Below are 12098 nucleotides of genomic sequence, written 5' to 3'. Positions count from 1 at the left end.
TCATGACAACTCAAGGAGGAATTACTATTTACATCCTCACTGTACAAATGGGGAAACTTGAGGATTAAGTAATGGGCCCAAAGTCACAGAGCTGGTAACCGCCAGAGTTTGAACTCAGCTCATATTTGCTGATAACAAGGTGTGCACTCAGTGAATAATATATACGACTACTATTACTATTTCTACATTTCAGAAATGATCTATGAGCCTGGACATTTTCAGTGCCTTCTCCCTATTGGAGCAAATCATAAAGAGCTTATTAGAATTTCAAAAGGACTTTTGGGCAGAGTAGAGGGTCTCCAAGAATTGGAACATTAAAATCCTTGGCATAAGTTATTTTACTACAGAAATTTCTTTGGTTATTTTTATATTCTATAAATGCTTTTTTCTTTAGAGTCTTGGCATATCTAGTACCTGGCCTTTATTTCTGGGAGTTTGATCAAGCCACAGGAATAAAGAATCTGTCTATATGATTGTCCTTCGGCCATGTGCGGATGGAAAAGTTTAGCTGCCCAAAGGATGACTTTGTCTACCTCTGGATGCGTCTGCACACAGACATTCTACTTAGGGTGTTTTTAATCCCAGAGGCAATTTAGGGGCCTCCGAGCCACTTCCTCCCAGAAGAAGAGAAGGGCAAAGAAAGTCCCCCTTTCTTGTCTGTTCCCTTTTTTTTTTTTTTTTTAGATTTTATTTATTTATTTGACAGAGAACAAGACAGTGAGAGAGAGAACACAAGCAGGGGGAGTGGGAGAGGGAGAAGCAGGCTTCCCGCAGAGCAGGGAACCCGACGTGGGGCTCGATCCCAGGACTCCGGGATCATGACCTGAGCCGAAGGCAGACGCTTAACGACTGAGCCACCCAGGCGCCCCATCGTCAGTTCCCTTTTTCCACACCTCAGCAGAGTTGTACCCAATCTATAAAATGCTCTTGGGATTTTTGAATCAAGAAAGATTGGTTTCTAAAGAAACTGAGACCCCAAGTTTTCAGTAATGAAGGATATGATTTCAGTGCCAAGAGATTTCTTAAAATCTGGATTTACAGAATGGATAAATTAAGGGATTATCTGCTCAACTGAAGGATTCTTTATTTTACTAACGTATGTTTCCCTTGGTTCTTTAATCACAGCTTCCTAGATCTGTGGTACTCAATCCAGGGTGCCCATTGAAATTGCCTGGAGAATTAAAAAAAAAAAAATGAAATTGCCTGGGGAGCTGTAAAAAAAAATTCTGATTCCCCAAGACCCACCCTTAGGGATTCCAATTAAATTGCTCCAAGGAATTAAACATATGTCACAGTTTAGTCAGTTCAATATAGAAGACCTATGTTACAAAGCTGGACATGTCACAGTGGTATAAACATCCCTAGAAAATTGTTCCTTTCCACAAACTTATTTAGCTGTTTGAAATATTTTTAAAGATTTATTTATTTTAGAGAGAGAGAGTTGCAAGCAGAGGGGAGAGGCAGAGAGAGAGAGAATCTCAAGCCGACTCTGCACTGAGCGCAGAGCCCGACGCAGGACTCAGTCTCACGACCCTGAGATCACGACCTGAGCCGAAACCAAGAGTCAGACGCTTAACCGACTAGGCCGCCCAGGCACCCCTAGCTGTTGGAAATTTCGAAGGTCTGCTGTTTCTTCGGCAAAAACTACTGACTATGTATCAGATATGATCCAGGCACTGTGCCAGGCCAGTGTTCCTGCCGTCCGGGAGTTCATAGGCTAGAGGTAGCGGGCCCGCAGTGGATGAGCACAGCAGTAGCCTATGGGAAAGAGGGCAGGCCAGAGCTCCGAGCCGGGCGCCCAGCGCTGCTTATGGGGTCAGGGAAGACTCCCCAGAGTCATGTTTTCGCCCAGTCCTGAGGCAGGAACCAGGGAAATAAAGAGTGGGAGACCACCTAGGGATAGGAAAGGGTGTTGCAGACCTGAGCCTGTGGCCCTCGCTTTGCAGAGGCAGAGAGAGGCATGGAGCAGTGACGTGGCGGGCTCAGGTCCCCCAGCGAATCCAGGGCAGTGTCCAGCCTCCTGGCCAGTGCTCTTTCCACACGGTTCTCATCTATGTGTCCGTCCTGCCTCACAGACCCGCTCAGGGTCCTGCAAGCTCACGTCTGTCCAATCCTTTAGCTTTGCTCTGGGGTGGGTATAAAGGGACCTCATGATGACCTCCTGTGATCTGGGCCTGGGCCCCCAAGTCCTAGCACTGAGTTGTCTGCACGTGGTGGCTTCTGATCTCCTGCTGAAAATCCTGTCCCTTCAGGCAAAAGGCATCAAATCCCACTGCTAAAGCCCTCGCTCTTGGGGCCCTTTGAGCACTCTTAGCTGTAAGGATTACTGAGTTAATCACTGGCATGTGATTTGGTACATTTTGATCCCTACCCTGACCTCAAGCCATCTGGAAACCCTCAGAGAGCAGGAATGGTTAAAGGATTATGCATCCTGCCTGGTTGTCTTAGAGGGAATCAATGACTGTCAGGGCCAGTTGGAGGGAAAGAGGAGAATGTTCCTGAAGAGTCTTTGACGAGAGAGTCTCCATACCCGGAAAGGGTCCCATTCTAATACAGTTAAACATACATCTAGTCCAGGACCCAGCAATTTCACTTCTAGGTATACACTGAAGATAAAAAAGAGTCCTTAAATCCAAAAAAAATCATGCACAGAAATGTTTATAGCAATTATATTCATAACAGTTAAAAAATGAACAAATCTCAACACCATTGATAGGAGGATAGCTAAACAGTTTTAGTTTATCCATATAATGAATGTCTCTTGTCAATAAAAGGGAACGAGCTGCTGATACATGCAGCAGCACAGATGAGTCTCAAAGCCAAACACACAAGAACATGGGATTCAATTTGTGTGAAGTTCAAAAATTAGAAAAACTAGGGACACCCGGGTGGCTCAGTCAGTTAGGCATCTGCCTTTGGCTCAGATCCTGATCTCAGGGTCATGAGATCAAGCCCGGTGTCAGGCTCACTGCTGGACATGGAGCCTGCTTAAGATTCTCTCTCCCCCTCCCCCTCTGTTCCTCCCCCCACCACATGTGTTCTCTCTCAAAAAAAAAAAAAAAATTAGGAAAACAAATCTGTTGTGATAGATATCAGAGTAGTGCTTATCTCTTGTTGGGGGTGTAGACTGGAAAAAGGCACAGGGTGTTGGAAATATTCTCTATCTTGATCTGGGTTGTGGTTCCATGGGTATAGTTATATATTTAAAACCACTGAGATGTACTTGTGAAATGTGTACATTTTACTGTGTGTGACTTATACCTTGGTAAAGTACTGTTGGAGTTTAAAGGGGGAGAAAAGGGAAGAAGGGAACATTTTGGTTGTGATGGAAAAAAAGGAGGGCCTTGAGACCCACGGACCCGCAGACAGGGCCTTGAGATGATTAAAATCTGTGTTGTCTACACCCCTGAAGTACACATCATGCCTCGGTGGCTGGGGAAAGGAAAGGGGATGACCAGTGGCTGAGTGCCCCACACTCCAAGGAGGGGATCATGAGTGCAAGTCATGCTCCCTGTCCTTCCTCTACAAACTGGCATCTCATGCCTTGTCCTCCGTCTCCCTATCTTTCACTGTCCAGGAGCTCCAGAAATATGAGCAGTTCATTTTTGCAGATCACACCAATATGATTCATGTGGAAAATGTCTACGAGGAGATTTTACATCAGAGCCTCCTTGATGAAACTCTGAAAGGTGAGGAAGATTTCCTTGGTACTGGAGGGAACAGCAGATACGGGGGAGGACCCCCTCAAGGGGACCCAGGGAGGCCTGCTAGGTTTCTCAACAGGAATGAAAGGGGAAGAGGAAATCATTACCGATTTGTTGGGGAGACAGAGAAGAGAGGAGAGGAGAGAAAGGGATACTAACCTTGACTGAGAATCATGATCTGGCACACACTATACTGGCCCCTTGGATATTATTTCTTTGAATTACAAATAAGAACTCCAGGAGACAGAAATTTCAAGCTTCATTTTTCACAGAAAACTGAGGTTTGGGGAGATTAAGGCTAGACTGTCTCATGAACATCTGTCTCCCTCCAGCTGCCCCAGACAGAACAAAGGAGACAGCTGTTTTTAGCCACAGACTTCCGACCCCTCCCTGAGGCAGGAGGAGGTGATTCCGGAACAGGGGTTACCAGCTGCCTCCTCGGCACATTCCTCATGTCCTGTCCGCTGGACAGAAGCAGACCCAGGGCGCCAACACCGTACTCTGTGAATCTTGTTGGGACTCCAGCACCCACTGTCCTGTGGAGTTAGGCCCCTTGCTTATGATGGGACCGTGGGCAGGACAGCCTTGATAGAAATCGGCTGGACAGGGCCATTCCCCAGAACCGTAGGCCTGTGTCTGGTCTCCATGGGGAAGGTGTTAGTATCACCAGAAACCCCCCACAAAGGAAACGGGCCAAGCACAAGCCCCAGTAGCTAATCCAACGAGATGAGAAATGTAAAGATGTCAGCACAGTGTCTGACAGGAAGGGCCCCCTCAAGCCCACGCCATTCCCTCATGGCACCTTTCCACCAGTTAGGAAAAGGCTCCCTTTCTCCAGGCACTGGGCGGCTCTCTGTCAAAAAAATTGCCATGATATACTGATTTTTATCCTCAGAGTAGGATGCTCTACTGCTTGTTGCTGGAAAATTCTGCCAAACACACAAATCTATGCTGTCTCTGATGTGAGTGGCGCCCCCTTGGATTTGATGCCATTGGGCACAGGACAGCCTGCACAGCTCTGGTGGAGGCCTGTGGTCAAAACTGTCAGCTGCGATCGTTGTTATTGTTGTTTTGAGTCCTCTCAAGGCCTCTAAGACTGAGCTGGATGCACGTAGGTCTTCATTCTAGACGCTGCAGGTCAACAGGGCTCTCTGCATCCTCAGTGCTGAGTACCCAGTACACATTCAGGACTGGACTATGAGAGGAAGCAGAGAAATGACAGGCCTGCCCCTGCAGCAGGGCCTCTATCGGTGGTAACAGATGTTACTATTCTAGGTTGCGAGCTCCTTGAAAGCCGATCTTTGGATTCTCAGAGCCTGTCCCATAGTGGATGCCCAGTCTGCATCCATGAATAAGTGAAGGAATGAATGAATGAATGAATGAATGAACACGACAGAGGTCCAGTGCTGAAGACGAGTGTGTGGGCTTTGGTCATGAGGGAAGGAGACTGGGAAGAGGGTGGCTATCAGCTGGAATTTGACATTGAGAGATTTGGGTAGCCAGAAAAGCTGGGAAGGGAGTTCGGCTTCTGGATAACATGGGAAAATCCAGGGTGGCCGGGGCCGAGAGTCAATGTCATGTTCTGTTTTCTGGTCTCTGTCAGTGATAAAGGAAGCCGCTCTCCTGAAGAAACACAACTTATTTGAAGACAACATGGCCTTGCCCAGTGAAAGTGTGTCCAGCTTAACTGATCTAAAAACCCCCGTAGGGTCAAACCAGGCCAGCCCTGCCAGGAGGGCCTCGGCCATTCTGCCAGGAGTTTCAGAGAGCGAGGCGCTGAGTAACGAAGTATTCCAGGAGTCAGGGGAAAAGAAGCAGCCTGGGGTCCCTAGTCTGTTGGCCAAAGGAGAAAGCCCGTCTTTCCCTGTCCCCACCCCTCCCCCAGACGGGACCGGACAGGTGATTCCTTCAGGCATGGATGACCCAGTTGTGGGTCTCGTGACGGCAGAGGACACGGCAGGAGCCCTGGGCACACCCTCGTCAGAGCTGGAGTTTGGAGGGGCTCCTGAGGACGGAGAACCCAGCCACGAAAAGCCAGAAGCCAGCTCTGCCTCGGGCTCCTTACTGGAGCTCAGAAATTTGTTGACGGTGACCATTGAAGTGCCCGTGGAATCGGCCACCCTCGAGATTGAGAAAGATTCAAATGAAGAGACCCTTGGTCCCCAAGAAATTGAAAAATTAGAGGAAACAACCCAAATCGACACAGAGGCCGATCAAGAAGCGGCCTCCAGTCAAGACAGCTGTGAAGGCAGTGAAATCAGTGAGAGGGAGGCCCATCCTTCCCCGCCGGAGGTGCAGGCGGACGCTGGCAGGGTGGAGTTGGGGGTATTGCTGGGGGCTCAGCAGGCCTGTGAAGGGCTCACCCAGGGTGCCAGCAGCCCTGGCCCCCCAGAGCAGCAAGCAGAGGCTGGGGAGCCCACCAAGAGGGAGCTCACAGCGGGGGCTTCCAGACTGGATGCCCAGGAAGGAGGAGGGGCTGCGGCCATGGTGGAGGGTGAGGCCAGGCCACAAGAAGATTGCATTTCCAGTGCTCACCACACCTGCCCCAGTGAGAGCCAGGGTTCTGTGGAAGAAGGCCTGGGAGGGACCAGCAGCATGGCCCAGGCCACTGCTAGCATGGATACAGAGAAGATTAAGGCTGCTGGTGTCCATGAGTGCCAGTGGGTGGTGGAGAATGCTCCAAACTTCGATCTGCTAGGTTCACAAGATGTGGGGAAGAGTACCCCAGGGCAGCCCTCAGAAGAGTGAAAGGGACAATTGGGCATAAGTATTTCTTTGCACAAACTCAGCCAAAGGTTAATAGTTATGGGTATGCTTAGGGGTTGCACACAAGTTGTTACCAAAAAATAAAAAAAAAAAAAAAATTAAGTACTTCCTTAATGTGTGTAATGAAACCAGAGGAAATGCACACAGGGCATGCTCACTGAGGCAGACCTTTGTGGAATTGAACTGTTCTACCATGAATTACTGCTTTAGCATTTTAATAGGAAGTGTTTGGGGTGAGAGGCAGCTGAGGACGTTGAAGGGAGGCAGTGGTGTTCCAGCGAAGATGAGAAAACGGTAGGAGCCCAGCTTCCAAGACACTGCGCCTTTTCCTCTCATGTACTTCAAGGCTTTTTACTTTTTGGTAAGAATGCAAATGTATACTGTAAATCCAGCTTCACCATCCACTAGAGCAACTTCATTGTCTCTGAAGGACTCAGCATTCCTCTACAGTAGGACTGCAGGGAAGGGTCGGTGGGGAACACCGGTCACCCTGCTGTGGGCAGCCCTGAAGCCCCTGAAAGAGCCCAGGGGAAGCTGAGCACAAATGGAGGAAGGTTGTGGTCTGTGGGGCTGTCTGAGCCTGTTACTAATTATGCTATCAATTTCTTGTTAATTAATCATGTTGATTCTTATTAATTAATCACCTTTTGGGGACATTCAGATGAGGCAAGAAAATTTCCTTGGCACGTTTAAGCCTGAAAGAATTCCAAATTAGCCTTAGACTGTGCGGGGCCTTAGCTAATTGTCGAGCGGAAAAGACTACAGGTTAAACAAGCATTATTCGAATAGCTGCTCTAGGGGCGCCTGGGTGGCTCAGTTGGTTAAGCGACTGCCTTCGGCTCAGGTCATGATCCTGGAGTCCCTGGATCGAGTCCCGCATCGGGCTCCCTAACCTCTCTCATTCTCTCTCTCTCTCTCTCTCTCTCTCTCTCTCTCTCATAGCTGCTCTATGCCACATGCTGTGCTAGGTAGAGTAACAACGGCAACAAAACAAAAAAGAAGAAGAAAAGATAAGATGTTTTGTCTGACATAAATTAAAAGACCCACGGGAATTTAAAGAAAAAAATATGCCAATTTTCAAACCATGACAACTTTCTGTCTATCCATTGAAACAGTCCTGGTTCATTTCCAGAAGGGGAATAAAGTGAATAAATGGGAAAGAAAAGAAAAGAAAAAGAAAAGAAAGGAAATGAAAAGCCAAGATGTACATCATCAAGTTCCAATCAAGTTCCAAAGATGTCACCAAAAATGGAAATCATTTGTTTGGTCATTCAGCAAGTTAACTGAGTCCCTATGATGTCCCAGGTGCTAGAGATACTATAGTGAAAAAGACTCTGTTCCTCTCTCCTGGAACTTACGCTTTATGGAAATAGACACAGACACATCTTCTCAATGGACCATGACCTAGAAATGTTGATGTTAAAGGACTTACTTGCCGCAGATTAAAAAGCTGTGTTCTATTATCCTTCCAGAAAATACCATATCATTTCCTAAAAGCTTCAGTCCCAGGTAGTACCTCTTGACATTTCCTTCCACAAATTTTAATATTAGATCCCAACATACTGTCCTAAAATCTTGTTTTGATCGTCATCAGCAAGTTTATATCAGTTGTTTAGAGAATTTGTCCCACAGTTTAACTCTTTCAGCAGGAATTAAAATCTTTCTCTGTCCAACTCCCCATGAAGAATTTCTAGGTGATAAAGAATGAATACTAATCAGTATCACTATAGTCTCATATTCAATCGTTTTAATTTCTCTTAGAGTGTTTAGATCTTTACATCTATGAAGGGTCTCCTTAGAAGAACGTAGAGGCTACTCCTCGCTGGTCATTGCAGTACCCGGTGCTCACTCATATCCTTGCATTAAGCACAGAGTATTGAAATTGTGTTTACTTCCCGTCTCTTCTGGGGCCTCTTTCTTCAAGGACAGAAACTGGGGTTTATTAATCATGTGTGCTTCCTGTTAGAGATACACAGCCTGGAATAATGGCTCTCTGCCTTCTCAAGTCACTTTGATATCCCTAGTGCCTCGCACAAAAACTGGCAGGTGTCGAGCTGCTCAAGACCTGTGAGACCTGAATACCCACCACGCTGCTGTGCCGGGGCTATTTGGGGCTTGCTGTCAGCAGGGAGACGTTTTTAATTGGGCTTTCTGCCCTTGGGGAGGCTTCCCTTAGGTCAAGTCCAAAGTCCAAGAGGCAGACAGCAGATGGTCAGATGCACTGCCCAGTAAGGCCAGGAGCCCAAGGAGTAGTGCCCAGACCCACCAAGGATGCCCTTCTCTGCAGGAGAATGTCAGCGAGCAAGGAGGTCCCAGCCCTGCTCGAACCCATGCTGGAGCTTCCCAGCTTCCTTCCTTTGCTCACCTCAGGGCTTCTTGGACCCCTTGGAAAATTAAGAAATTTTTCCAACCCTAAAAGAAAGTACATCTGCATTGGATGGATGACTATCAGTGCCCTCCCTTTACCCATCTTGTAGGCCAGAGGGTACTGGGCACTACATGGTAGGACATACTTGAGAACACAAAGAATTTTTCTGTACATATTTCACATAAGACAAGTTCACTAGACTAAGCGGGATGATTGTTCCATTTGAAGATGGAACAGGAAACTAAAGTTCATTAAAAATATTCCTTATTCATTTTAACATGTTGAATGGAGTAACTTCATATTACTTCATATTACTATGAGCTTGTCTTGTTTTTAATAGACTTGTCTGTGTTGCTTCAGTGGTTTCCAGGTTAGAGCAAGGTTATTGTAATTTAAATGAGCAGCATGCAAAGCTTCTGCAGGCTGCTCTGGGGAATCTCTCCTCCAGGCAAATCCATTAGAAATGCATAAAACCTCAGGACGTGGTTTTTGGGAAAAATTCCATGACTTTAAACGAGTTATGTTACCATTGACCTTTCACAAAGAGAATATTTGCCTTGAAAAAAATTAGCTTGTCATTTTTTTTTCCCTTTGCAGCTTAGAGTGGAGACAGTGGTACCTTGAATCATGCAGAGAAAACTCTGTTTTCAAAAAAAAAAAGTCTTTTGGAAACCACAAGGATAAGATTCCAATCTGTCCAAAAGCTTTTATAAAGAGGCTGCGTGTGAAGAACTTCAGGTCTCTGGGCCTGATCTTCTACATTTTATTGGCAAGATTCTCGAGTCTGGTCTTGTAACCCTCCAGACTGGAGTCCATGATTTCCAAGGGTTTCACAGTTCTGCCAGATGAGTGATTTTCACTCTTTATCAAAAGTGCTAAATGCTATATGCTCCATAGCAATTTTAATCTGGGGAAGGGAAGGACATCACTGACTAAATCAATACAGGTTCACTAGGTAAAAAAGTTGGCTACATGTGTCTTCATACTTTAAGTAAGCGGGTTTGGGGACTTGCCTTCTGAAGTCTGGAACTTTAAGAAAAAAATCTACACGGTGGATGGGTTTTTCTGGTCACTATATAAAGCAGATAGACTTAAAGCACTTTGTAACCACATATTTACTCTGCCAAGTGCCTATATTCCAATAAAATGTTCATCCTTGAAGAGTTGTCCAAATGTCATATTTATTTAGAATGGGGGTGGTTTCATCTTTTAAGCAAACGTCATACTTGAGCTGGGAGGAACAGCCCTCAGATGGAAAGGTGAGTCACTGTTGCTGCATTTTGGAACTTTAAATTTTCTGTTGTCAGAAGGGAGTCCACAGAGAAGTCACTTAATGTCAGATGTAATTATGCTTTGAAAATTATGCTTATTTCTCTAGGAATTGGAATACGTCTATAATAACGGGCAATTACTCTTGACGTAATTGAACTGCTTTACAAACAAGTTTATCTTCGATGGGTAACATTAAGCAAAACGTTCCTTCTTTCTATGACCACAAACAAAACAATATTTACTCACCAATATCTACAGTTGCTCATTCCTCCATGAATTCATTCATCCAAAAAATAATGATTGTGTATCTATTATATGCAGGCACTCTAGGGGATACTGGAGAAGCAGAGGTGAATAGGGTGGATATGGTCCCTGACATCACCAAACTCAAATTCTCATGGTAGACATGGCAAGGGAGAGCCCAGAATGGGTATTTGCTTGCTTGTTTGGCATAAAACTTGTCTATAACAGTTTAAACTCTACCTAAGCCAACAGCTCCATCCAGGAAAGGAAGAAACATTGGAGAAATAAGTCTAGCAGGGATGGGGACACTGGGTGTGGCAAAGACTTTACCACTCCCTCTCCTTTCATACCAAACTCCCAATATGCAAGAATCATTCTCAGAGTGGCTCCTCCAGAACTTTTATTTAGGGCCAAGGATCAGATTGGAATTGGGGGTTCCAATTCCAGTTGGAGATTACATTGATTTGAAATGTCTTCTGCATAGTTTTTTCTTAGATTATATGTTTATTTGGTGTGGTTTGGGTGGAACTAATGGACGTTTTGGGAGGAGTCAATTACATAAAGCTCTTCTGTCAGCCCTGCTTGGAGCCACTCCTGCTTGAACACCTCTCAACCTTTGCCAAAGTCTTTCCTTTTCCAAGAACTTCTGACCCTCCTTTCTCAATCTGGCCAATTCCCACTTTTCCTGTAAGAGTCAGGACAAGTCTGGACAAACCCTGCCTCCCTCCCCATAACACTTTGCTGAACTGTCACCGTTTACTTGCACACTTCTATTGTTTTCTCTCACTCTATTGCAGCAATCTACTGTCTCTGTGCCACCCTGTCTTCAATCTTTGTGTCCCTAACAGAGTATACATCCTTGTATACAGAAAACGCTCAATAAATGTTGAACAAATGAATAAATATCACTAATCCCAGAAGTAGGAGACAAGTGGAGAGGTAGCTGATGATTGCCTGGCATAGCATAATGGTCTATGAAGCTGGTAACTACTCACCCTCAGCCTACTGAGAGAGTTCAGTTTTTGTGATGGAATTTCATCCCATGTTTGTGCACACCTGTCCCTCTGGGAGAGAGCATCAGAGCCAAGTCGCCCCCACATCAAGCCAGCTAGTATGAACCACTCCTAGTTTTCAGAACAGGAGCCTCCACTGGATTTTCCTGAGGTCCCTATGAGGTCAATGAGGTAAAGTTAAGAAGTTTACCCTTGAATTCCACCCAAATCTGGGAGACATGAGCAAATGCCCAAGAAATTCATGGACAGCCTCTGCCTTCTGGCAATCCTTCCTCTTGAGACTGGGCAAGGAGCGGGAAAGAGGCTGTGGTCCCTGCTTTTAGGGAACTTGGTCCAGTTGGGAAGACAGAGAAGCAAGTGGTGGTTCTGCAGGCAGAGGAGGAAGCGTTCTGGCAGCACAAAGGAAGGGCAACCAAAGACTACTCAAGAAATTTCACATTTGGTTTTGAACCTATTGAGCCTGCCCTTTATGTCCTGCCTCACTTACTTCTTCTCTGTCATGTTCTAGAATCCAAACTCTAGCTGCCTACAGATAACCTGAAGAACATTTTTATCAAGACCTTTTTATACCAACCCCTACACACTCTTTTCAGGAATCTTGTGGCCTCTCTGGATGGTGATCCAGACCTTCTGCAGATCCATTGTGGTTTAATTCATGGAAGCCAAATTCATGGATTAATTTTCCCCCTCTGGTCTCTATACGAAAGGATACACAAGTGTAGTGGTGAGGTC

At 45.9% G+C, this 12098-nt stretch overlaps 1 protein-coding gene across 1 annotated transcript in view; it reads left to right on the top strand.

Annotated features, from left to right (window-relative positions):
* Positions 1 to 7263, top strand: part of NIBAN1 (niban apoptosis regulator 1) — a 150113-nt gene extending 142850 nt beyond the window's left edge. The window contains exons 13-14 of the mRNA XM_032393194.1: positions 3578 to 3689; positions 5308 to 7263. Coding sequence (XP_032249085.1) covers positions 3578 to 3689; positions 5308 to 6452 — 1257 coding nt within the window. The 3' untranslated portion in view covers positions 6453 to 7263. The remainder of the gene's footprint in view (positions 1 to 3577; positions 3690 to 5307) is intronic.
* Positions 7264 to 12098: the final 4835 nt, after the last annotated feature.

Source organism: Phoca vitulina, unplaced genomic scaffold (genome assembly GCF_004348235.1).
Source record: "Phoca vitulina isolate PV1807 unplaced genomic scaffold, GSC_HSeal_1.0 scaffold71, whole genome shotgun sequence".
Taxonomy (NCBI): Eukaryota; Metazoa; Chordata; class Mammalia; order Carnivora; family Phocidae; genus Phoca; species Phoca vitulina.
This window is presented reverse-complemented; position numbering and strand designations above follow the sequence as displayed.